The sequence below is a fragment of the Rosa rugosa genome, chromosome 1 (assembly GCF_958449725.1).
Source record: "Rosa rugosa chromosome 1, drRosRugo1.1, whole genome shotgun sequence".
Taxonomy (NCBI): Eukaryota; Viridiplantae; Streptophyta; class Magnoliopsida; order Rosales; family Rosaceae; genus Rosa; species Rosa rugosa.
This window is the reverse complement of record NC_084820.1, coordinates 61,250,084-61,275,694: the sequence shown is the minus strand read 5'-3', so window position 1 is coordinate 61,275,694 and position 25,611 is coordinate 61,250,084. Positions and strand designations below refer to the sequence as shown.

Genomic DNA, 25,611 nt, shown 5'->3' with positions numbered 1-25,611 from the left:
GTTCGCCACCAACCAATGAACATCTTCACTCTAAAGAAAGTGATAGATTTTTGAACGCAATTTTTTAGCATGGTCAAAATTGTAACGCCCCGATTTGCACCTCACCAAATCAACCACGTTACAGTGCCGCGAACCTTAGAATCACACGCTAGGTATGATCCTAGAGATACGCAAGGCATTTAAAATAAACAGCTAAAATAAACAAGTAGTACTTTTTCTAAAAGTATGATATTCGAGTTGAAATGGATGCGTTAAATAAATTTTTTGAGGTGATTTAAGGCCAAAAACTTTTCAACGAAAACGAGTTGTAATAAGGACAAAGTATCAAACATCCAAAGTAAAGTATGATATATTGAATTATATTTAAAAGTGCAAGAAATCGGAACCTGAAAAATATTACAAATAAGTTATACATAAAATAACTTGTTTGGACCACCCAGCTCATTCCAATATTGTCCCGTTCACGTGCACAGTACCTGCATCCAAAACTGTTGTAGGGGTGAGTTTTCGTCCTCGCTACTCAATATGGGATTCACCCCGGCTAGGTTTAAAACTACATATATAGGTAAAAGAAATTGAAGATTAAATCATAAACCATAGAGTTTGTTTCAAAGACATTTGCGGGCCCAGAAAACACAAACCTGATGACGGCATAGTGACTACACCCTTACCAAGATTACCAACATACACGGTAAGGAGTAGCGAGAGTGTCCATTTACGCCGTATCACCTAGAAATGGTGTCACACGTACCTCACAGGATGTAGGACACCATACCGTCCATACAGCCCCTCCGGAGGTTTAGGGGATCGAAACCCAAGGTATTCGCTATGCTCCGCTCACTCTCAGGTCATCACACAATATAGAAAAGCATTGAAAACAAGCATGGCGATAAAATGTCAAATCCTTTAAATTCATAGAGAAATAATCATAGCCATGCGATATTATTTATATAGAAGAAAAATCCTAACCGAGAGAGTCCCGAGTCACCCTACCTGAAATATTGCAGCTTTGATTCCATCGATTCCTTAGGCCAACACCACCAAATTTCACATTTCGGATTACAGAAGTCCTAATCCGACAATAATAGTGTTAGAGTGGTAGAATAGAATTAAATTCAATGACTCTTAACAAATATTACCAAGTCCTTTTTGGTTAATTTATTCCAAAAATGAATTCCTTTTCTATTTGGGTGCAAACCCTTCTTATTACTCTGGGCACCCATAACCACAATCTATTAATCATTCTTCAATTTAAGTTACACTCCAGTAACAAAACTTTACTAGTTCATGCTTAACGAGAATGCATCCAAACTAATTTATGACCACTTGCTAAATTGCAACTACTCTTTGGTTGGTTTTTCAACCGTTCTTTGATTCAAGGTCAAGAGTAGACTCAACTGCCAATCAAATAAAATAAAGGATTAAATTCTGTTTAGTCCCTGTACTATGACCATTTTTTCGTTTCAGTCCCTGACATTCTCAATTAATCTGAAAAGTCCCTAACGTCAAAATATCCTTCTGATTGGTCCCTCCCGCGTCAAATTAGACCCGAAACCCCAATTCTTGTTCTCCATGCCGGCGGCCCTTTTTTTTCTTTTTCCTTTTTAATTTCTTTTTTTCTTTTCCTTTTTTTGTTTTTCTTTTTTCCTTTTTAATTTCTTTTTTCCTTTTTCTTTTCTTTTTTCTTTTTTCTTTTTTTTTTTCTTTTTTCTTTTTTCTTTTTTCTTTTTTCTTTTTTCTTTTTTCTTTTTTCTTTTTTCTTTTTTCTTTTTTCTTTTTTCTTTTTTCTTTTTTCTTTTTTCTTTTTTCTTTTTTCTTTTTTCTTTTTCCTTTTTAATGACCATCGTATCCTGCTGCATCGGTAGCGCCACGTCAGCGAACCAATCTAGATCGACCCGAAACCTCAATTATTATTCTCCACGCCGGCGGCCATTTTCCTTTTCCATCACTATTCTTCTTCTTCTTCACTTCTAGTTTTGGTCAACTTGGCCATCAAAAACCATCATAATTCAACCAGACCCAAAATCCAAATCACCATTTTGAGCAAGACCCAAAAACCTCAGGGTCTGAAAAAATGGTAGTTTTCAGTGAAAAATTTCCAAATTGAGGCTTGATGTGGAGAGAGAAAATGAGATTTGAGTGGGAGAGAGAGAAGTAGGCTGTGAAAACAAGAGGGGAGTGGTTTAGCGGCGAATTTCCGAGCTGATTGGGATCTGCTTGTGTTTGGGAGATGGCGTCGGCGATGATGGAGGCGAGGGCGGATCCCAACAGAGGGAGATGGCTTTAGAGAAGGTGAAGAAGATATCGATCAGCTCATAGCCTCTTGCTTTTGCTCGATGTCCATCTCTGCACCGCCAAGCTAGGTCTTTGCTGGGTTTGGTTTCAATTTGGGGAGAGAAACAAATGGGTTGTGGAGTTTGATCGGAATGGGATTGGTGGGTTGATGAAGGAGAAAGTAGGCAAAATGAAAAGAAAAGAAAAAAGGAAAAAAAGAAATTAAAAATGAACAAGAAAAAAAGAAGAAAAAGCAAAAAGAAATTAAAAAGGAAAAAAAGGAAAAAAAAACTAAAAAGGAACAAGAAAAAAAGAAGAAAAAGCAAAAAAGATATTAAAAAGAAAAAAAGAAAAAAAGAAATTAAAAAGAAAAAAGAAAAAAAAAAGGAGAAAAAGAAATTAAAAAGAAAAAAAAAAGGAGAAAAAGAAATTAAAAAGGAAAAAGAAATAATATAGGGGTATATTGGATATTTCACCTAAGACCAACTCCTAATTTGAGGCGGGAGGGACCAATCAGACGGAAATTTTGACGTTAGGGACTTTTCAGATTAATTGAAAATGTCAGGGACTGAAACGAAAAAATAGTCATAGTACAGGGACTAAACATAATTTAATCCTAAAATAAACAACATTAATTGCAAGAGTATTGCTTCAGCCATCTAACACAAACTTTTACTATAGTTGGATTGTTATTGATTCCAAACAATCAACTACTATATATGCCAAAACTATATTCAATATACCAACCCAAAATTCTCAACAACTTAATACTTGGCATATCAAATCTAAATTATGTTCCAGGACACTACCTTTATTGAGAACCATCAAGACAAATCCTCATCCAATCTCTGATTTGAGCTTCCCAAGGTTCTTAATGCACATTCAGCATTGCAAAGCATGCAGACAATGAATTACTCTTCTTTATTACTCGAACAGAGAAGACCCAATGCCATTGTCTCCATCCTACTTCACAAGTTCTGCCAAGAACCACAACCAAGTATGATCACAGACCAGACTCACTATTTGAGGGCAAGTAAGTATGAATCCAACTTCCTCAATTAAACAATTTCATACCAACTGTATATTCGAACTTCATAATCATACCTTCCTCAAGAATCTCTATCGATAATGGGTTCATATCCTCATTGGAGCACAATCTGAACTCTGCAACATGTTGACCTTCATAATTGAACTGAACTCTCGCTGAACAACAGATTTGGTCAAATTTCAAAGTTCTTATCCCATTTCGTGATTCCTGTGATTTAAGCAAAACCAAGTCTCAATATAGATTATATACATAAACCATGATCTAACTGCTTCAGCGGATATCCAAACCACTGCCATTCACAGTAACCCCGATGGTGGCCGTGTACGCCTAAAACACCAATTTTCCAAATCTTAACCGATATCGACATGCAAGCATATAGACATGTAGAGCTCGTCGAGTACATGCAATTTCGTACCTCATTTGCAGGAAACAACGACCAGAGTCGCCGGAAAATGCAAGAAATCCGCCTGATACACCGAAGCAGCTTCCTATCTTCAATTCTCCTCCCCAGGTTGTCGGCTGGACAAGTAACACCAGAGGAAGGTCGGCACTGAGAATAGGACCCGAATGCGAACAGAGGGCCGCCGTTTCGTGGCTGGATGGCAGGGCCGGTCCTAAGTTTTTCAAGGCCCCCGGCGAAACATATATATATACATCAATAAAATGAAATGAAAAAAAAGTAAGTCTTCAATAATTGAGATCTCTAAAGAGAAGCCAAACATTAGTCTACTAAACTTTGAATGTAAATACTTGAGCATAGAACAATAAAACGTGGAATCAACTTTGCTCCTTCTTGTTTTTCCTTTTCTGCTCGAGATCGACTTGGAACTCCAACTTCCAATTGCACCTAATATTGAAAATTGAAAACGAATTAGCAATCAATAGAACCCAGAAATCAAGTAACCCAAAATCAAAATTGAAAAACACCTAATACGTATTTTGATTTGTACCTCAGCCAACATTGATGGAAACCCGAAGAATTCGTATGAACACCGTAGAAGAACATAAGCATAGAGAGGAGAAACAGTGGTGATGATAAATGATGAGAAGAAATTGAAGGATTGAACAACCATTGAAACCAATTTTAAAAAAATTTGCTTGATTTCAAGGTTTGGGAGAGAGTAAGAGACGCTGGAATAATGGCGTCGTGCGTGCAATTGGAAAAAGAAAGAAGAAAAGATGTTGGAATAATTGCGTCTAGAATTCTGCAATTTTTTTTTTTAACGTTCCTTACTTATTTTTATATATAATTATATATATATATATATATATATATATATATATATATATATATAAAATCTTATTTTGAAAATCTGGTGCCCCTCTCTTTGTTGTGCCATGTGCAGTCGCCAATGCTGCCCAGCAGCAAGGCCGGCCCTGCTGGACGGGGAAACACGATCGGGTCAGCGGGTTGAGAAAAGGGTCGAGTTTTGAAGCTAGGCTCTCCAGTCTTACCGTGGGTATTTATAGACCTTAATAGGATTAATATGGACGGTCCAGATGACGCAGGGATGATGATCAACGATGCAGACCAGCCCGTTTCAGTTTCCTTTTTATTTAAATAATTTCCTTTTGTCTCCAAGCTTCGAAAATTCATAATAAATAGTTTGGGTGTCCGAAAAATTTCACAAAAATTACCACGGACTCGTCATGACACATTCTTAATAATTTTCGAGATCGCTAATCTTAGTCTTAAATAATTTCATCTTAACTCAAATTTTACGGGGTCTCACAAAAATAAGACAGTCTTTCCGCCTTTAGGGGGAGGAAAGACTACTGTCATTTGAATAAAGGCTTGAATTCGTGTGGATTATATCCACCAGGTCTAAAGTTTTAACCTCCCAAAAAGGGAAGATCATACAAGCCCTGTAGTGCTCTACATGAGATTTTAAGTAAAAAGATTCACATTCGCTACATAATTCATCTATGAGAGATGATTGTCCTAGAAGCGACAATGTATGCCCCAGAAGTGGCATGGGTACCCAATATCAATAAGCTTATTATAGCTAATGCATGCATATAAGAATGTGTGGGATCTATGATTGTTGATCATCGATGATAATTTACATTTGGTAGCTACCTAAAATCTTTAAGGGCTGTATGAATGCTATACCACGTTTCACCATGAATGTCGACAAAGTATATTATTGGCCAAATTGGAAAGAGACAATTCCAATGAAATTGAATAATTGAAATGTGATGAAATACTTGGACCTTTAACCCTACATGGTACAAAAGGGTATTTATCAAAAGTGAAGAAAAATCATTATGACACAATGTCTATTTATCAAGACATGAGATTATGAATATCTTCCCTTATACGAATGACAATTTTCTATAAGTACAGTGTTACATATAGTTGTTATATTGACGAGAGATTTATGGCATGTTGTCACCGTATATTATAAAGATAAAAAAGAAACATTGCTAAAAGCGAAATCCCAAAAGTAAAGTGTCATTATAAGCGTATTGCTTATCAAACCATTGAGGGATTCAAATGCAAGTCCATGAATGATTGAAAGAGCCTGAAGCTCAATCATGAAATCAAAGAGTCTAAAGCTAGCTCATATGTACTAATTCCGTTATAGTTAACGTGATCCAAATTGCCTCGATGAGTACTATGACAAGACTATGAAATCGAATTCGAATTATGATTATAATGTTGCAACATATTCTAACTTTCGCAAAGTTATGAATTATGTAAAGCTCTTGAAGAGCTTGTATGAGACATATTAATACACAAAGATATTGACGTGTATGGCTAGGTATGCCATGATGATTTTTCAATGTTTTAAACTATACAAAGTTAAATGTGTCAATTTCTTTATATTGTTTAGCTATTACTTTGTGTATGAATTTGAGCATATGAAATTGTTTCTAGCATATGAAATTGTTTCTAACCTTATCATATGAGGTAAGGCTTATTGAAAATCGTCTATCTTTGTTGGTATTGCTTTAACCTTGCAGGTATGAAAATTTGTGATGAGCCCCTATATGCAAAGCACACATGGTCTCACTTCAGTGATAGACACATCAAACCACTATACATGGTACATGTAGCTTATCGCATACATAATTAAGGCTTGCAACAATCAGGGGGAGACTCTCATCAGGGGGAGCATCCGGAAGTATGCTACCTAGGACATATGCGCGTTGTGCTCTTTTTGTCCTTTGACCAGGGTTATTTTTGTCCCCCTGGGTTTTTGTTACCTGGTAATGTTTTTAACGAGGCAACAACAAACGCGTCCAATACCATCATTCATTGGTGGACATCCAAGGGGGAGTGTTGTAAATATAAATATCTATGTGGATGTCCATGTAAATACTTATTAGTTATGTACTTTGATGTAACTATTTCCTCCCAACTATTCTCTCTATCTTCTCTCCACTTTATAACAATGCTTTCTTTTTACTGATTTATTGGAAAGTTTTTTTCATTTTTGTGGAATTACTTTAAAAACAGTACATCTAAAACTCTAAAAAAGTTGATACATGACATGATTGTTGGGGCTGCACTCTTCATGACTGCAGCACCAATATTGACACTCCACTAGAGCAAATGCACCCCACTGATCTTGGACGTCCAAGACCAGCCAAAATGGCAAAAAATTAAAAAAGCGCTATGCACCGCAAGTGATGTTGGACGATCACAAGCCTTCCCGACCAAGCCCAATGGCAAGTCTTGGACTTTGACTTGGTCGACCAAAATGGCACATGGGCTGGCACATGCGCTTCACATGGAAGATGACGTAAGTAATGGCTGTTGATCACTTTTGTCGTCTTGTAGTTAACCAAATATATTTGAATCATGGTTTTGTTCCAACGGCTATTTTTGACCCAAAGCTGTAATTATGCTGGTTTTTACCAAGAAAACGTACAACGGCTATATCAGTGTTAAATATATATAGCCCCTCTTTCTTATTCATTCACCACACCAAAGATATCTCTATGCAGCATAGTTTCTCTCACTTTTACCTCCATTATTTTTCATTAGCTGAAACATTTTGGTGTTTAAATGTCAAATTCAAAGTCAGGCACGAAGTGGGCAATTGATGAGGAAGTACAATTATGCAAGTCTTGGGCAACTATTACTTCATGTGGTTCTGTAGGAAAGGATCAAGATGCCAAGCATCTATGGCGTAATATTCATGCTCACTACGAACAAAACTGGGAAGGTGATCCGGACGAAGTTCGATCCCATCAAGCACTCGAAAGTAGGTGGAAAAATTTAAAAAAAAATTTGGCGAGTTGGCATGATGCGGTGAGCAAAGCGGAGCACTATTATGAGAGCGGCTTGAACAACATGGACAAGGTTAGTACTTTTGAAGTATCATCTTAGTTACTTGCACTATCATGTTAACGATTTTTTCTGTAATGTTATTTGCTAATTTACTTTTTTTGTTCAACGCAATTATGTTTAGTTATATCAAACCCACATGTATTACAAGCGTGCAAATAAGGGTAAGGGTTTCACCTATACTCACTGTTGGGAAGTGGTAAAGGATCACCCAAAGTTCAAGGATCCACCAAAAGAGGTGACACAACCTTCACAGATAGTTGATGATTCACCAATTCAGTCAACTGACAACGATGAAGAGTGCATTGCGGAGCCATCTGATGAAAGACCTCCGGGAAGAAAGGCTCAAAAGAGAGATGCTAAGCTCAAAGGGAAGATTAGCGAAAAGCAAGATCGATATATTCAAGCAATGGAAAACATTGCATTTAATAGTGAAGCTAGTAGAGAGGCCACAAGAATCAGAGATGAAGAAAATAGAAAGCACATCGAGTGGCAGCAACAAATGGAAGTGGAAAAGCAACAACTAGAACTACAAAAAGTGCAACTAGAAATCCAAAAGGAGGAAAATTGGGTTATGGCTAAAGACACTAGCATAATGACTCCAGAATCAAAAGCATGGTGGAAGAAAAGAAAGAAAGCTATTCGTGACAAAACCTCAGATGATTGGGAGGGTTTGTAATATCTCAAGACTAGCTTGATTAAGTTATTAGGTTGTTATTTAGAATGTTGTTGTTCTCGCTAGGCTAGGCTGGTTTTTCATGTAGTCTTTATCTAGTGTCATAGTCTTTATCCAGTATCAGTCTTTATCTAGTATCCAACTTTATATTTCAAGTTTATCTTCTAGTACATCTTATCCAAAAACTTTATCTTCTAGTATCACCATCTTTATCTAGTATATATCATAGTATTTCTTATATTGACAATAGAGAATTGAAAATGCAATTTTATTAATATCAAAGCAAACCATGCACGTACAGAAATATGACATTGATCAACAATTATGCATGAATGAACTTGCAGGAATTATGCTCCAATGAAAGATTATCCATGCCAATTAAACAAACGAGTTTTACTATTCTCCACCAGTTTTTATTTTCCAATTATGCTCTACTAGATTCTCCTGAAGGATTTGATGAACATACTCATCTCGAACAAGATCATAACGATCCATGAATCCAGGAAGGTTATCTCCATTTACTCCCACCCGTACTGGCTCAAACGGCAAAGCATTACGGGGTTGCTCATATTCCTCTACCACATCCAAGCTCATTGAGTCAATGCCATCAACATCACATTCTAAATCTGATTCATCATCGATCCGCTCATCCTCCACAATCATATTATGGAGGATGATGCAAGTCATCATGACACTTCGAAGAGTTTCCTTCTTAAACAAACGAGCACCCCCCCTAAGGATGGCAAAACGAGCTTGCAAGATACCAAAACATCTTTCAACGTCTTTTCGATACCCCTCTTGTTTTTTGGAGAAGTGTTGTTGCATCTCATTTATAGGTCTCGGAATTGTCTTCACAAATGTATGCCACTTAGGGTATATCCCGTCTGCTAGATAATATCCCATGTCAAAGTCTTTCTGGTTGACCTTGTATTTGAACCTAGGGGCTACTCCAGCTGTGAGATCATTGAAAACTGGGGATTGTCCGAGCACATTGAGATCGTTGCATGAACCGGGCACTCCGAAGAACGCATGCCATATATATGTATCGTATGAGGCAACCGCTTCAAGAATGATTGTTGGATAGCCTTTGCGCCCACTGTAAGCTCCAGCCCAAGCGGTTGGACAGTTCTTCCACTGCCAATGCATACAATCTATGCTTCCTAGCATTCCTGGAAATCCCCTACGTCGAGCTTTCTTAAGAAGCCTGTGAAGATCCTCAGGTGTAGGAGAACGAAGGTAATAAGAAGTATATATACCTTCTATTGCTCTACAAAATCTCTTCAGTGACTTAAGTGCAGTAGAGTCTCCCATCCTAGTTATTTCAGCACATTGATTTGCACCGGCACCGTATGCAAGCATTCTTAATGCGCATGTTAGCTTCTGATGGGGTGATAAACCTAACACACCAAGAGCATCTGCCTTTTGAATGAAATAATCATCGTATTGCGTTACCGCTGTTAAGATGCTCTCGAATAGAGGACGATGCATTCTGTAACGTTGACGAAAATCTGAATCTGGGAACACCGGATGCTCGACAAAATAGTCTTCCATGAGATCCTTGCCTCGTGACTCTCGTAATCTGTCCACATTTGGGGAGCGACCTGGCCTTGAACCACGTTGTCGGGGTTGGTCGGAACACTCCATCTCGTACCCAACCGCTGCTGCAACAATGGCTGCTTCATTCGCGAGGCGTCGTGCTTCTTCTTCCTCACTATTATGACGAAATTTTGCCAACAACCTATTCATTGCATATAGAGAAAAAATGAAAAGTAGGGTAAATGTTTTGGATGGGAACGATTGTAGACAAATGGAGAGGCAGAAGATGTTCTTTATTTTTTTTCTTTTGGTGGAGAAGAGGCAGAAGCTGGTGGTTTGAGTGAAAAAGTAGAGCATCTCATATATTGAGTCTTCATTATTGAAAAGGTTGAAGATCATGCACGTGTTTCCTATACAAGTGATGGAATCAAATAAGCAATCCAAAATCTTATCATCTATTAGAAGGAAATCAATTGAAAAATCTTATCAAAATTTTAAATTTTTTGTTATTAAATAATGACACGTGGCACAATGAGATTGGTGGAGATGAGATAAAAAATATTATTGCATAATAACCATTGGATTACATCTAAAAAAAACAACCATTGGATTAAATAGTGAATGATTGAGAGGCATTGACATTGCCTATTTGGGGTGCATGAAAAAATTAGAAGGCAAAGGCAATATTAGTGAATAGTGCACAAATAGGAGGCAAGACCTTGCCTTTTGCCTTTGCCTATTGACTCTTGGGGTGCATTTGCTCTAAAGCATGTAGGGTTTATGCGGTGATTATGACTACTGGTAACTGTAGATTATGTTTAGCAGATGAATTCGTGTGAAAATTAAGGAAGCACGTGGAGAATAAGCGACATCTTTGTAAATAGTGACATTTTACATGAAATATTAAAATCATTTGTATGAACAATCAATGATCTTAAGTCTATGAAATCATTGCACATACTTTTTGTATTTTTCAGTGGAATAATGAGGAAGAATCTAGTAGCCTTTGATGGCTTGTTATTCATGATCAATCATTCAATCGTTATGAACTAATAATCATGTTTGCTCAAACAAAGACCTTTATAATAGGACATATTTGGAGGTAGAAATCCATCTTCTGCAATCCATTTCTTGATTGTAAATCTTTCTAAAGTCTTATTATTTCTTAATTTGGTCAAGCAAAACCATTAAAGGACCAAAAATGGAGAGAAGGGCAACAGACTGCTCCTCCATTCCTTCTTTTATTTCTTCCATTATTTAGATGAATAAACATTAGTCATATTTAGTTACACTCTCTAATATTACATACAAAGAACAAAGAAAAAGAAAGGAAAAAAAATAACATGGAGAAGCCACAAAGATAGTGGAGGCAGGATGATCTGTTTATAGATGAAGAGAGGTATCAAGCTCTGAATTGTCATATTTTCTTGAAGCACTTGTTGTGGTTGATGAGGTTGAGAATGGATGTGCAGTCTTCATGACACAATAATCAACTTGTTTAGGCTGCAAATTGAGCCCCAGAGAGAGTGATGAGTCTGCTGCAGGAGTACACGGCCTGGGAGGAAGCACCATATCAGATTGGAAAGAGGGCCTTGCAGGCTCAAAATGCCTCGTTGAAGGTGCAACCCTTTCTGTCTCGGACAAAAACTGCAGAAGCTGTTGCTCCTCCCTCCTCTCCTTCACTTTCTGCAACTGTCTGAACCTCTCTTGCAAGAGAGCAATGGAAGAACTAACCATAATCGGATCAGAGCTGTGCCTACCCATTGAAGAAGAAGAGTTTGAAGAGTAAAGGGTGGGTGGTCTTTTGTTTGGTTTAGGCTATGATTGGTAGTGAAGGGCCAAAATGAACTCAAAGTGTTTATATAGAAAATGGGTTGTGTTGTGTTTAGCACTTAAATACGCAAAATGGGACTTTCCAAGTGATTTTATGATGATGTAATACAAATACGAATCAGCTGCTGTGCTGCAAAATTCCAAGGAGAAAGGGCTGAAAGGCTAATATAGAGAAGGCTGGGTTGGTGGATGGTTAGGCAAAAGGACTTTATGAAAGAGGAAGAGAGCAAGAGAGTGAGTCCAAATCGAAAATGGAAGTAGCATTTGGAAGAGAGTTTAGAGGAATCAATAATTAGGTAATGCTTTGTGTCTTATTGTCTTTTAAGTCTGTGTTGGCATCGATGGCTCTGATTTATCTCTGGGGGGCCTCTGGGTGAATATTGATTCTTTTGTGCCTTTCTATTCTCTGGCTTTTGAAGATGGAGTTCATGAAGTGAGAGGTTTGGGGTTTATATAGAAAAGACAAGACAAGGGTGAGAAGGAATATATTTGGAGGGATGATGTTTTTGATTGAGACTCTTGCACATGGCAAAATGGAAAGGAATCCTTGATGAGTTTGCACATTTCATGCACTTTGTATATGCAGCTGGGCAAGAAAGGCTAGCATTAAAATATGAAGCACAAGAAACATCTCTGTTTGTCTTTTAGATCTTTATGTATACTCAATCACTTCAAAACTGAGAGAAGTAATTGAGTAAATTTCAAAAAAAAAAAAAATTGAGTAAATCTTTCATGTTGATTCTACTTTTTGGGTCTATGGGACAGGTAATCAGTAAAACAGTATGCAGGCAAAAACTGGAGAAAATCTTCGATATAACTGGTAGTATACAACTATAATTTTTAATTCTAAAAAAAAAAAAAATACAACTATAATTTTTTACTTCCTCATCATGCAACCTAGCATGTGATTGGACAGATACAACCAGTTTGTATCTAAGAATGTCTATGAAAATGAGAAAAATCTTCCCTACAATTGGCTGTGGCAAGTGTAACAGAAAATTCTATCTAGTCAATACATTGACGTGCGCAAGGCCTTGATTGTTTTGGTACAAGTAACCAAACAAGTTGAGTAAGATATCTATCATCAATGATTTTGCATAACTAAATAAACATTATATTACATTTTGATCATGTTGTTTCAGAAGAAAAGACCGAAATTTTTCTTTGCTACAAAGAGAAAAAACAAAGTTGAGAGAGACTAGCTACTGTGGAAATTATAATAGTGTGGGTTGTTATAGTCTTGAGCAACCCATGGACAATCAACAAAAGAAATACATTTGCCATAGTGGTTGGCCTTCTTTGTTTCTTCCTTTGAAACCAAACACTTGAACCCAAGACACCAATAATATAAGAGTAATGGTTAATATTTATTCTCTCTATTGAGAAAAACATCTGTTTTATAAGACTTCAATCACTGCAGGTTCAATTAGAATTGCAGAAATAAATTTTCAATTACATGATAGAATTAATACTGTTGGGAAAGAAAGCCGCTCATACAAGACCAAATGGCTTCTCGTCCTTCTGTAATCAGAGTATCAGACTACGCAAACAATATCAAGAAGCATAAGAGACTGACCAATCAAAAGCCACCAATATTAAGCCAAAAAAAAATATTATATCATAAATTAATGGAATTACAAGGACTCTAGACAAAATAAGGAGGAACAGAAAAAGCTCCAACTACATATCAATTGCGAATTAGAAAAGAAAAACAAAGGGGCCGTGACCACTTACCCAATTTTAGCCTGAAAATTGCTCACTTACTCCACTAAGAGTTTTTTACTTCTATTTACACAATTTAAGCACAATTGACATTTTTACCCCAGTCTAATTAATAAATTACAACCTTCTCTCTCTCTCTCTCTCTCCCCCCCCTGTAACGTCAACTGAGCAAAGTGACCACCACCTCCGTCGACTCGAAGACGCCAAGTTCACTGCAGTCTTCGCCGGATCTCTCTCTCTCTTTCTCTCCCCCCCTGTCACGTCAACTGAGCAGGTGACCACCACCTCCGTCGACTCGACTCGAAGACGCCGAGTTCACTACAGTCTTTGCCGGACGAGGATTGGACACCGATTCGTCAGGAGCTAAGCGTTGGGGATTGGACGGCGTTGGGGACTGGACGGGGGCGTCCATCCATGGAGGCTTTGTCGTTCCTTAGCAGATCCGCAACCCACCCAAACGCCCGATGTGGCTGACTCGAAATTACAGCGATCGGAGCCGGCGCTGGAGCTTCTTCAGCCTCCAAGAGCGATAGACGGCTTATAAAACGACCGACTCGTCGTCCAGACCCGAACGTCGACCGACGTATAGCCTTCAGAAGCCGGAGACGAAGCCACGGTGCCGCCGAAGATGGTGATTGGGTGCCCAAAGCTTTACAGGGTGCCCAAATCAGTTTCTAGTTTTTTTTTTTTTTTGCTACCCACTACATTTCCTAGCTGGTCAAATTTTATTTTTCCAGTAGTGATTGCTTTTTTTATTATGATTTAGTTGGCAATAATAAGATTATTGGAAGACAATAATAAGATTACTGAGGGGCAATAAAATGTTTACTGGGGCAATAATAAGATTATTGGGAGGCAATAATAAGATTATTTATTTGGATAAACCTCCGAAAGCTTTCAAAATTCAAAACATCTTCATTTTTCACTAATTATTGATCCCCAATAACAAGTTTATTGGGGAGCAATAATATGATTATTGGGGAGCAATAATATAATTATTAGGGGGTAATAAAATCAGACGACGAAATCCGGTCACCAGTCCGGCAGTCGGATTCGGGATTCCGGTGACTGGTTGTCGGATTCCGGTCACTGGACGCCGGACTCCGGTCACCGGAGACCGCGGCCGGCCACTGGTCACCGGTGCACAGCAAGGTGGAGGATGACTTCTCTCTCTAAGTGAGAAAGAAGGAAAGGGCAAAAAAGTCCCAAAAATAAATAAAAAGAATAAAAAAAGAATTAATTGGGTATTAGGGAAATAATCCCTTAGAGTGTTTTGGGTAAATGGGGTTAAAAAACTGTTGGGGGAGCAAGTGGACAATTTTTAAGCTGAAATTGGGTAAATGATCATTTCCCCAACAAAGAATGCCCACAGAGTCACAAAGATTCAAGAGGCCACTGACACGATAAGAAAAGGAGAAAACTTCATCCAATTGTGGAATACAGTATATGGGAAATTATGCTTTTAGCTAGGTGGTAGTCAAAAAGCCAACACCATAGCAGGACGTAGTGACCTTTGTATTATGTTCATTGGGAACTTTACCTTTCTCTTATTGATGTAGGTAATTTTTCCCCTTTACTTACAGAGACTACTGAACTTGAGCTCATCTTGACCCAAGAATTCGAGTTGTACATCTAGCAGTAGTTCTCAACTCTGGGGCTGTCAGTGTTTCATCCTTAGCAATATTAGAACAACTTGAGGCAAGCTCAAAAAGTGGTAAGCTTGTTCAGTAATATGGAACTTGGCATTTCATTCTAAAAAGTCTTGGTGCAAATTGAGCTTTATATAAATGACCTCACTAACTATGTCTACTTTAATGAATATCCTCATGTCAACTATTAATGATCAGCATCTGGGAATCCCTGAATCATAAAAACTATCGGTTTAAATCAGGTTGCAACTGTAAACAACTTTTGTTGATGATTTATAACAAACTGGTAATGTCGACAACACAATTGAGCAGTAGCCAATGATCCAAAGAATTATTTAATATTTAGTTTCCTTTTCTTTTATAAGAATAATATGAGAGAGGAGAGAATTGTTAAGGGAAATATATAGAATGCAAATTAAAATTAAAAGAAACGAAAACAAAAATTGTTACTAAATCAGGCCTCAACATATACTACTGTAACCTGAGTATATTTTATTAATGAATCTTGGTGTAAAGAATACAATGAATCAATTCTGTGAGTTCTATGACTACGAAATAATCCAGTGTAGGAGTCAAACAAGGTGTACCTTAACATCTTCTTGTCATAAGTTATTAGGAAGCTTTCCGATGAGAACATCCAAGCTGCATCACCTGAAAGTACATAATGCCATGACTAACCCTCAGTCCATTTTATTATGCCAGCAGAAATATGGTGCAAGCATGTAAAATGGTAACAAACCAGCAAGATGATCATATACATCCATGTTTCAACTATATAATCTTCCCTTTAGTAACAAATGTACATTTTGATTATACAAGAGACTTTAAGCAGATGGGTCATGAGATGACCATTTTTTTTCATTTCTTTGGTTTCTGCTTTGAGAGCAGGACCACCACCACCATACAAGCTTTCAAACCTCAGTGGGCAGTCCAAAGCCTTGGCCACAAAGTTATACACCGGTATGAGATGACTACTTTGACACTTAGAAATCCAAACTATGGGGTAGAGTAATCATTTCAATTCTAGATATAACTATGTTTCATGTATATGTAATTGGAAGATTCTTGCACATCCACCTTTCTTTATCGTGCCACGTGGCGAAGCCGTAATTTTGACACTTTGCTATGCACAGAACACCCGAAGCCAACTACCAGAAATACCCAATTGGTGCATGGTGCACCCAACCATCAACTGCACACCAAAAGCAATTAATAAAAGGTGTATACTTTACCTAACTAAACTGTATGTCTACCTCAGGAAGCCACTTCATGCAGACCCAATTTTCAATCTATCTCAAACCAAACATCCCCGACTATTTTTTTTTTGGTGAGCATTGACAAATATTGCCATCAAAATCAATCAAAAAGCTAACAGAACTGAAGCATGCACATAGTTATCATACAGAGTAATGGAAAGAAACATATGTTAATAATGTTAGGAAATGCTATCTACTTACCATTTATGTATGAGCAAGCTGCAAACTGGTCACAGATGAAGAATATCAATAGCTCAGGCGGAAAAAGGTTTCATTTGGATTTGTTGGCAATGGATCTCATTTACCAGATCTCCTCCTGAAGACCACAGAATGCTTTGTGTCTTCATGTGTATAATGAAACCATGATCAATGTACTTCTAAATCTATCGCTCTGTCAGCAATTTGAGAAGTCGCCATAGTTTTGTTTACATGAGAAAGTTCTCTGGCCAAGATAGCATATGTCTCGACCCAGAGACTGCAGTTTTGAGATTCAATAACATGAAGAAGCTGCATGCATGGATCTGACTGCCCTTTTTTCAGTAACCCATCGATTAATACAGTCCAAACAATCTCATCAGCATTCCACTGGCATTCTAGCATACTTTTCAACAACGTTTCAGCTTCTTCCATCCGTTTTGCCCTGCAGAGAGCACAAATAAGTGCTGTATAGGTTGAAAAGTTAACCTTAAAGCCTCTATCTGCCATCAAGCCAAAGATTTCCAGAGCAGAGTCCAGTTTTAAGTTTTTGCAATGAGCAAAGAATAGAGGCCTGTAAAACTCTTCACTGGGATACAGGCCTTTCTCTTTCATATGCTCCACCAACTGATCTACTTCATCATATTTGCGATCTTCACACAAGCCTCTCACTAAAATACTGTAGGTATCAATAGTTGGTTCACATCCATTCTCTGACATCCTAGCTAGGAGATTACATAATATCTCAAAAAAGTTGAATCTCTTGTCAGAGCTGGAACCACACTGTGCTTCATGTTGCGCGACAAGGCCCACAACCTTTTCTGTGAGTAACTGACTTTCCCTTTGCAACCCTTTGACCAACACAGTAAAAGTAAAATAGTTGGGTTTGCAGCCAACATCAACCATTCGCTTAAGAAGTAAGAATGCATGATCTAGCCTACCAAGCATAACAAAACCATTAATGAGCGTGGTAAATGTTACCACATCAGGAACCAATCCTTCCCTCTCCATTTCTTCAAGTAACCTCTCAGCATCATCAGCCTTGCCTTCCTGACATAACCCAAAAACAAGTGAACTATAAGTGTACAAGTTCGGCAAGCAATCTCTTTCTCTCATTTCATGGAAAATCCTGAACGCAAGGTCAGTACTACCATTCTTACAGAGGCCATCAATTAAAGATGTGTAGGTAATGACATTCGGAAGCAGTCCTTGATCCACCATCTTTTTACACAGTTGCTTGGCTTTAGCAAATTGATTGTCTTTTGACAAACGATGTATAATGGCATTGTAGCTTTCAATATCTGGAGAGCAACCATTCTCTTCCATTTGCTTGAAAAATGACGAGGCAGCATCTACCTTCCCCTCATTACAGCATCCAACAATCAAAACGTTGTAAGTGACCTGATTTGGGCTAATGCCCTGTTTTAACATATCATGGAAAAGATTAAATGCAAATTCAGACTTGTGCGCCTTGCAACACCCAGAAATAACTTCGGTATATGTCCACTCATCTAGTTTACATCCTCTCCCTTTCATCAACTCTAATAACCTCAGAGCATTGTTTAGATTACCTCTATTGAGGTATCCATTGATCAATGTGTTATATGTAATCACATTTGGAGACGGTCCCACTTTAAGCATTTTGCTTAAAAGAGCCATCGCATTGTGAATCTTACCCATCAAGCATAAGCCCTTGATGATATGATTGTGTGTTCGGGTATTTTCCGAGATACCATAACCATGTCTCTCCATCCAATAAATAATCTTCAGACCCATGTCATATCTTCCTGCCTCAATTGTTTCATTCATAATTGTGTTGAAGGTAACCATGCTTGGAACCATACCATCCTTCAACAGTTTGTGATAGAGTCCAATAGCAACTTCGAGTTTCCCTGTCCGAGACAACCCGCTGATCAATGCTGTATAAGTATGAATATTCGGACAGCAACCCCTCTTCGTCATACTTCCGAAAAGCCTGATTGCTTCCAATGGTCGATTTGCCTCACAAAGTGAAGTAATTGGGACAGTGTAAGTATAAACTGTGGGTTCAATCCCCTTCCCTATCATTTCATCAAGCATATCCAGTGCCTCATCCACCCTCCCCTCATTGCATAACCCATTAATAAGTGTTGAGTACGTAACTGAATTCGGGTCACAACCTGCCTTCACCATCCGGTCATAAACCTCAAATGCCAAATTTAAGTTACCACTTCTACAATGCCCAAGAACCAACGATGTATAAGTAAAAACATCCGGCAACATTTCATACTGCATAATCCTGCTCAAAATCAACTCTGCTTCCTGAACCTTGCCCTTCTTGCACAATATATTGATCATAGTATTAAATGTCAACAGACTCGGCTTAACCTCACTACTTAGTATCTCATTATACACATTTTGAGCTTCACTAACCATCTCAAACTTGCCCAACTGAATCAAAAGCGTATTGAAACTATACAATGTAAACCCAAAACCAGTTCTTTTCTTTTCATTCAAATACCCAATCACCCATTTAAGCTCTTCCTCATTCCTACAAGCTTTAACAAGCAAAAGCCTTACATGGTCTGCCGGCCCGAAAAGCTTCTCCCTCACAAGCCTATCCAGCATTGAAACAAAGCAGCTCATGTCATGCTTGTAAGGTTTTCTCCTCGAAACCCAGAAGAAGAATCTCAAAGCCGAGTCTGTGTTCCTGTGAGTCTGAATAATCTTCAACATGTGATAGGTTCTGAGATTGTGGATCAGACCCAAAAGCTCTGAGCTTTTTTCCCATTTGGGGTCACTCAAAATGTCACAGATTTTGGAGACCAAGTTTGGGAAAGGGTTTGGGGAGGAGTGACAGGGATGGGTGAAAAGCTTGGTTCTTGATGAGAGTTTGGGAAAATGGTGAGGACCCAATAGAGATTGGAGGGTTCTGACGTGAAGGAGAGTTGGGGTTTTGATGGGGTTTAACATTTTGGGCTATGTGGAGGTCATTAGGGATTGTGGAAGATGGGTTAGATGGGTTCTTTAGTGGGTTTTGAGGGATCTGGGAATTGAGAGGGGTTGGTTGGTAGGGGAGAGTGAGTCGACTCGCCGAGTTGGTGAACGTGGTCATTGGAGAACCATAGGGTTAGGCTGCTGCTGGTTTTGCTTTGTGAAACTGTGAAAGTGGGAGGAGGATATGAGAGGTCCGTTAAGACTGTTGAGTAAAACTAGGGTTATTTTTCTTCCGGGAAAAAGGATAAAAGGTAAAAGTAAAAGCTCTTTTTTCGGTCCGTTAGACCGTCATTTCTCAAGCTTTATCCAAATTAAGTTCCGACTAAGAGTGATAGCACACTTTAGCAATGAACAAAAAAGGACAATAGAAGAAGAAAATAAAGGCGAGAAAATAATTCTTTTGGTTTGTACTAGTGGATGTGTTTGGACACGAAAGATCTAAAAAAAACTTGGTTTGTGGAAAGCAAAATCAATTTTTTTTTCTTCATGAAATTGAAAAATAACAATAGTGACTGTAGTGCTCATTAAAAGACAGTTTTTTTAAGGATGGTTAGGGATAAGAATCTCGACCACATGTATTGAGTTTAATTGTATATATATATATATATATATATATATATATATATATATATATATATAAAAAACGACTATTACAAAAAACTAGAAACAAAAGTCTGTTTGGCAATCCATTATCTCAAACTCGACCGGCTTGCAATGAGCGACTGACTTCCGCAACTGTATATATATGGTTAAAAGAGATACGATGAGACATGGTGACTCGAACTCAGGACTTGGATCCTAGGTAGTGGATGCTCTAACTACTGAGCTAACACTCCATGAGAAGTTATTCTTCATGTTAATGATGTCTCTAATGACAAGTTTTATATGCCAAAGGAACATCACACTTTCCATGAATGCAATCAATGACCAACTCGGAGTCACCTTCAACTCGGATTTCAGTGAGCCTTCCTGCGGCGTCACACGCTAACTAGACTGACATTTCTATTTCGATATTTGGTTTGTCCGGGAATAGAAAGTTAAAAAGAAATAATTAACCAAAAAAAAAGCTTTATCAGTAAGCCATGGACAGACCCATCGTCTTGTACACTATCTAATCCGCTTGTAAACTCCCCTGAAACCCAAAAGCAATGCTGCAGCTCACACCTTCTCACTCCCTCCCTCCCTCTCCCCAAAACCTCTCCTTTTCTCTCCTCCAGAGCTGCAAAACCCTACAAGAAGCAACCCAGCTCCACGCCCTCGCCCTCAAGATCGGAGCTTTCACCAACCCTTTAATCGCTTCCCGCCTCTTCTCTCTCTACGCCGACCCCAAAATCAACCACCTCACCTACGCCCGCTCCGTCTTCACCCAAATCCAAGACCCCAACTTGGTCTCCTGGAACGTCCTCATCAAATCCCACGTCACCAACCAGCGCTCCCACGACGCCGTCGTTTTGTTCCGCGAATTGGTCCTCCACCGCCACGCGCCGGATAACTTCACGTTGCCGTGTGTGATCAAGGGCTGTGCGAGGCTGAACGCGGTGGAGGAAGGGAAGCAGATTCACGGGCTGGGCTTGAAAATTGGGCTGGGCTTGGATAAGTTTGTGCAGAGCAGCTTGGTGAGTATGTACTCCAAATGTGGTGAGATTGAGTCTGCGCGGAAGGTGTTCGATGAAATGCGTGAGAGGGATTTGGTGGCGTGGAATTCTTTGATTGATGGGTACGCTAGGTGTGGGAGAGTTGATGTTGCTGTGGAGTTGTTTGATCAGATGGAGGAGAGGGATTCGTTTTCGTGGACGGTTTTGGTTGATGGGTTGTCCAAATGTGGGAATGTAGAGAAGGCTAGGGAGGTTTTTGATAGGATGCCGGATAAGAATATGGTTTCTTGGAATGCCATGATCAATGGGTACATGAAAGCTAGGGACTTTGAGACGGCGAGGGAGTTGTTTAGTCAGATGGTGACTAGAGATGTGATAACATGGAATTCGATGATTGCTGGTTATGAGTTTAATGGGAGGTTTGCGGAAGCGTTGGAGTTGTTTCCAGAGATTTTGGAAGAAGATCTTAGGCCTACTCCTGCTACATTGGTCAGTGTGCTTTCTGCTGTTTCGGGATTAGCTGCTTTGAGTAAGGGGAGATTGGTTCATTGTGTGATGGTGAAACATGGGTTTGAATTGGATGGTGTGCTTGGTACGTCGTTGATAGAAATGTATTCTAAGTGTGGAAGCATTGACAGTGCAATGGCTGTGTTTCGAGGTATACAGAGGAAGAAAGTGGGGCATTGGACGGCTATAATTGTTGGTTTAGGAATGCATGGTATGGCTGACCAGGTTCTTCAGCTGTTTCTGGAAATGCGCAAAAATGGGATGGAGCCTCATGCTATAACTTTTATTGGAATCTTGAATGCATGTAGCCATGCTGGATTGGTCGATCTTGGACGTTACTATTTCAATATGATGATAAAGGATTATGGAATTGAACCCACAATTGAGCACTATGGTTGCTTTGTAGACATTTTATGTCGAGCTGGCTGTTTGGACGAGGCAAAGAATGTCATTGGGAGTATGCCAATGAAACCAAACAAAGTTATTTGGATGAGTTTACTTAGTGGTGCCCGGATCCATGGAAATGTTGAAATTGGTGATTATGCAGCTCAACATTTGATAGAGGTGTCTCCAGATACTATTGGATGCTACGTTGTGCTCTCTAACATGTATGCTGCAGCTGATCAGTGGGAGAAAGTTTCACAGGTAAGAGAAATGATGAAAAAGAGAGGTGTCAAAAAGGACCCAGGATGCAGTAGCATAGAGCACAGAGGTATGCTTCATGAGTTTATTGTTGGTGACAAATCCCATCCTCAGACAAAAGAGATATATTCCAAGTTGAGTGAGGTGAGAGAGAGACTAAAATCTGCAGGACATGTTCCTGACACAAGCCAAGTTTTATTGTGTCTTGAGGATGAAAAGGAGAAGGAAGCTGAACTGGAAAACCATAGTGAGAGATTGGCTATTGCATTTGGTCTAATTAATTTGGAACCTAGGAGTCCTATTCGCATCATAAAGAATCTTCGTGTCTGTAATGATTGCCATTCTGTCACTAAACTCCTTTCCAAGATCTATAATCGTGAGATTGTTGTCAGAGATAATAGTCGTTTCCATCACTTCGCCAATGGGTCATGTTCTTGCAAAGATTTTTGGTGACTGACTTCCTAACCAGCTGGCTTTCATGCCTGTGATAATTTCCTCAAGCAAGAAGCGGCTTACCTATATATGCTTGCACTCTTAAAATTGGAGCAGCAAATGGTATAATTTTTACTGATCTTAGACATTTCTTTTGTGTTTGTTTTAGATATGTTTAGCAGTATGGGCAGTCTTGATGTAATGATCTTACCGTCCCAACTGACTTGGTGGTCATACATTGAGTCATGAAAAACAGCCTCTTTTGTGACACAGATATGATTGCCCTCAGATTTAATTTGTGTTCCTCCTACTCAGGTTGTATTGAGAGATAATAGCATTTGCCATATTTTCTTTCATCTGCATAGGTGGAAGTTTGTTTACTGGGTACCCCCAGTATCATAGGCAATCTTCATTATACTGAGATTAAACAGGAGATAATAACTATTCCATTTTCAAGGTTTTTTTTTTTTTTTTTTTTTTTTTTTTTTTTTTTTTTTTTGAGAAGAAACATGAATTATGCTTTCATATATTCTTACTGAACTGATTGAATTTAATGTGCTGAACCCCAATTGAATTTAATGTGCTGAACCCCAATTCTATGCTCATCTTTGCAATTTGGGGTAGACACTGCTATCACTTTAATTATAAGCATTTCTGTATGTGTTCATTTTATAAATATAGTATAGTCTATTCTTAGGGCGTGTCTTGATGTGACAGTATGACTTGTTCCAATGCCATAAGACCCTCCTTGAATTAGGGACGTGCGGTGTGCCTTGCCCTCCTATAATTTTGTATTGGCTAGAAACTTGTGCATTGGCCTTAGCAATACAGACAATTTTTAACTAACATTAAAGTGAGAGGTGATTTCCATCAGTTCAAAAAAATTAAGTTGGTTGCAGTTTTATTGTTTTACTCTCTCTATGTGTAGTCATTGACCTGAGTGTGCTTAATGTACAGATAAAGATGTGGAAACTTAGGATCAATGAGATAATCATGTGGTTTCAGTTCTTTATTTTCCCTTCTGTTTTGATAGTTAAAATTATAAATATCTTCCATATATCTCATTTATGGCTTAAATTTACCTTATATTGCAGCAAACCATGCATCTGTTCATGATAACTCTTGAATGTGCAGGACATATAGATAGATAAGGAGTTCAACCACAAATGAGCTTGGTCTTTTTACTGGATAAAGTGATTCTGATACAAGCAGTTTCTACTAAGAAATTACATCAGAACTTGTTTTGGAAAATAGATTACATCAGAACTAATGGGGTCCCAGAGAAACAACCACAACAACATCAAGAAGTTTGGGTAGTTTTACAGATCAAAAGCATCGACTTAAGCTTCTTCACTTTCCAGGGACGAAGTTTGTGGCATAAGCCCATGCATTGTTAGCCACTGGATCAGCAACATGGTCATAGAGGTTCTCAACGGGACCCTTTCCAGTGACAATAGCCTGAACAAAGAATCCAAACATTGAGGTCATTGCCAGCCGCCCATTTTTGAGTTCCTTCACCTTCAGTTCAGCAAAGGCTTCAGGATCATCAGCGAGTCCAAGTGGGTCAAATGATCCTCCAGGGTAAAGTGGATCCAGACCTTCGCCAAGTGGTCCTCCACCGACTCTGTATCCCTCAACAAATCCCATGAGGACAACTTGGACAGCCCAGATTGCCAAAATGCTCTGGGCATGGACAAGGTTCGGGTTGCCAAGATAGTCAAGGCCGCCCTCTGAAAAGATTTGGGACCCGGCCTTGAACCAAACAGCCTCACCGAACTTGACACCATTCTTGGACAAGACTTCTGGGAAGACGCAGCCCAATGCACCAAGCATTGCCCATCGGCTGTGGATCACCTCAAGCTCACGGTTTTTGGCAAAGGTCTCGGGGTCTGCAGATAGTCCAGCAGTGTCCCATCCGTAGTCACCTGGGAATTCACCAGTCAAGTAGGATGGAGTTTGCTCGGAGAATGGTCCCAAGTATTTTGGGCGGTCAGGGCCATACCTGTTTAGTCAAGTACAGATGAATGTGTCAGCATTCAAAGGTATGATGTAAATATTTTGGTCAACAATTTAACCTTATGCATTGAGCTACAATACAATGTTATAATAATTGTAATTTAGTCGTAATAAGATAATTGTTTACCAGTGATTACATCTAAGTTTGTAGCTTTGTGCACTGATCATAAGATAACTGCTATGAAGTCTTATAAGAGTTGTTTGTAGAAACTAACTTGTACTCAAGGCTATAGCCAAGGTACTTACCATATGCTTTCGGGAGCACTTTTAACAGTGCGCCTCATGGTGATGCGACCGTCACCAAGGCCGCCAATCTTTTGGATGAGCTCATTCGATTGCTTCAGAACGGTCTGGCCGGCAAATGCTGACTGCTGGATTGAAGACGTTGCCATGACTGTTTTTCTGTTTGAAGTAGGGTGGTCTTGAGCAGGTGCTAGCTGTGAAATGAAGATGTTTAGAACTAGGAGAGAGTCGGCTGTATATAATGGGAAGGTGATGATGATGTGGATTAGGATATCTACACATCAGCAGCAATCTATTGTTTCTGGATTGGACTTAGATTTCCTTATTGATTCTTAGAGGGAGGGGTAGGTTCCCTTGGCCCTGTGGGAGGCAATATGCTGAAATATGTGTGGTTGGTCAATACAGACCACAGAAACTTGTAATTTGGAAGTTCATGGCGGCTCTGACCAAACGGACAAACATATAAGGTCCACTTATATTTCCGTTGGGTGCTTTTTATCTGTAGATTTATGGTAAAAGTTAAAGTCTAACCTCTGGTTTGATCTATTACTCGAATGCTTTCTCATGAAGGTGTTGCATTACCCCAGCATTGAAGAACAAACTTGTTTCCGACGTAGTTTTGAAGAATTAGCTAGCTTGACAAGTTTACATTGCGCAGATAGTTTTGACTACTTATACGAGCATCACATGTTTTTTGAGTCTCTTCTGTTCTGA

General features: G+C 38.9%; 5 protein-coding genes and 1 long non-coding RNA gene across 10 annotated transcripts; 2 read left to right on the top strand and 4 right to left on the bottom strand.

Moving 5' to 3' along the window:
* Positions 1 to 327: 327 nt before the first annotated feature.
* On the bottom strand, positions 328 to 4,470 carry LOC133743724 (uncharacterized). 2 transcript variants are annotated; one of them, XR_009863233.1, is made up of 6 exons: positions 4,273 to 4,470; positions 3,738 to 4,169; positions 3,379 to 3,529; positions 3,084 to 3,251; positions 994 to 1,070; positions 328 to 476 (listed from the first exon to the last, which is right to left on the bottom strand). It is a non-coding gene; the product is annotated as an uncharacterized LOC133743724 (long non-coding RNA). The 2 variants fall into 2 exon arrangements; XR_009863232.1 differs by having other exon boundaries at positions 3,379 to 4,169.
* A 2,801-nt stretch (positions 4,471 to 7,271) lies between these two features.
* Positions 7,272 to 8,363, top strand: LOC133743718 (uncharacterized). Its single transcript, XM_062171752.1, has 2 exons — positions 7,272 to 7,634; positions 7,744 to 8,363. The coding sequence occupies exons 1-2, from the start codon at positions 7,338 to 7,340 to the stop codon at positions 8,296 to 8,298; spliced, it is 852 nt and encodes a 283-aa protein (XP_062027736.1). The 5' UTR covers positions 7,272 to 7,337; the 3' UTR covers positions 8,299 to 8,363.
* Positions 8,364 to 8,690: 327 nt separating this feature from the next.
* LOC133743714 (uncharacterized) lies at positions 8,691 to 10,184 on the bottom strand. Its single transcript, XM_062171750.1, has one exon. The coding sequence runs from the start codon at positions 10,039 to 10,041 to the stop codon at positions 8,692 to 8,694; it is 1,350 nt and encodes a 449-aa protein (XP_062027734.1). The 5' UTR covers positions 10,042 to 10,184; the 3' UTR covers position 8,691.
* Positions 10,185 to 11,018: 834 nt separating this feature from the next.
* Positions 11,019 to 19,643, bottom strand: LOC133725898 (pentatricopeptide repeat-containing protein At5g65560-like). Of its 4 annotated transcripts, none has more exons than XM_062153299.1 (4): positions 16,493 to 19,643; positions 16,113 to 16,227; positions 15,623 to 15,686; positions 11,019 to 12,250 (listed from the first exon to the last, which is right to left on the bottom strand). In XM_062153299.1, exon 1 carries the CDS (start codon positions 19,436 to 19,438, stop codon positions 16,658 to 16,660), a length of 2,781 nt encoding a protein of 926 aa, XP_062009283.1. In that variant the 5' UTR covers positions 19,439 to 19,643; the 3' UTR covers positions 11,019 to 12,250; positions 15,623 to 15,686; positions 16,113 to 16,227; positions 16,493 to 16,657. The 4 variants fall into 4 exon arrangements, with proteins under 4 accessions (XP_062009283.1, XP_062009285.1, XP_062009284.1 ...); XM_062153300.1 differs by lacking the exon at positions 11,019 to 12,250 and adding an exon at positions 13,535 to 15,043; XM_062153301.1 differs by lacking the exon at positions 16,113 to 16,227.
* An 856-nt stretch (positions 19,644 to 20,499) lies between these two features.
* LOC133725896 (pentatricopeptide repeat-containing protein At1g08070, chloroplastic-like) lies at positions 20,500 to 23,912 on the top strand. The gene is made up of 2 exons (XM_062153297.1): positions 20,500 to 22,761; positions 23,773 to 23,912. The coding sequence occupies exon 1, from the start codon at positions 20,611 to 20,613 to the stop codon at positions 22,657 to 22,659; it is 2,049 nt and encodes a 682-aa protein (XP_062009281.1). The 5' UTR covers positions 20,500 to 20,610; the 3' UTR covers positions 22,660 to 22,761; positions 23,773 to 23,912.
* Positions 23,794 to 25,240, bottom strand: LOC133725897 (chlorophyll a-b binding protein 151, chloroplastic-like). Its single transcript, XM_062153298.1, has 2 exons — positions 24,901 to 25,240; positions 23,794 to 24,640 (listed from the first exon to the last, which is right to left on the bottom strand). Exons 1-2 carry the CDS (start codon positions 25,044 to 25,046, stop codon positions 23,989 to 23,991), a joined length of 798 nt encoding a protein of 265 aa, XP_062009282.1. The 5' UTR covers positions 25,047 to 25,240; the 3' UTR covers positions 23,794 to 23,988.
* Between the last annotated feature and the right edge of the window lie 371 nt (positions 25,241 to 25,611).

What these genes read in the sequence shown, in the direction of transcription:
- LOC133725897 (XM_062153298.1), bottom strand. Translation starts at nt 25,046, where the DNA reads ATGGCAACGTCTTCAATCCAGCAGTCAGCATTTGCCGGCCAGACCGTT. An exon ending in AGTGCTCCCGAAAGCATATG is followed by an intron (nt 24,641 to 24,900) that starts GTAAGTACCTTG and finishes TTGACTAAACAG; the next exon opens with GTATGGCCCTGACCGCCCAA.
- LOC133743718 (XM_062171752.1), top strand. Translation starts at nt 7,338, where the DNA reads ATGTCAAATTCAAAGTCAGGCACGAAGTGGGCAATTGATGAGGAAGTA. An exon ending in GCTTGAACAACATGGACAAG is followed by an intron (nt 7,635 to 7,743) that starts GTTAGTACTTTT and finishes AATTATGTTTAG; the next exon opens with TTATATCAAACCCACATGTA.
- LOC133725896 (XM_062153297.1), top strand. Translation starts at nt 20,611, where the DNA reads ATGCTGCAGCTCACACCTTCTCACTCCCTCCCTCCCTCTCCCCAAAAC.
- LOC133743714 (XM_062171750.1), bottom strand. Translation starts at nt 10,041, where the DNA reads ATGAATAGGTTGTTGGCAAAATTTCGTCATAATAGTGAGGAAGAAGAA.
- LOC133725898 (XM_062153299.1), bottom strand. Translation starts at nt 19,438, where the DNA reads ATGTTAAACCCCATCAAAACCCCAACTCTCCTTCACGTCAGAACCCTC.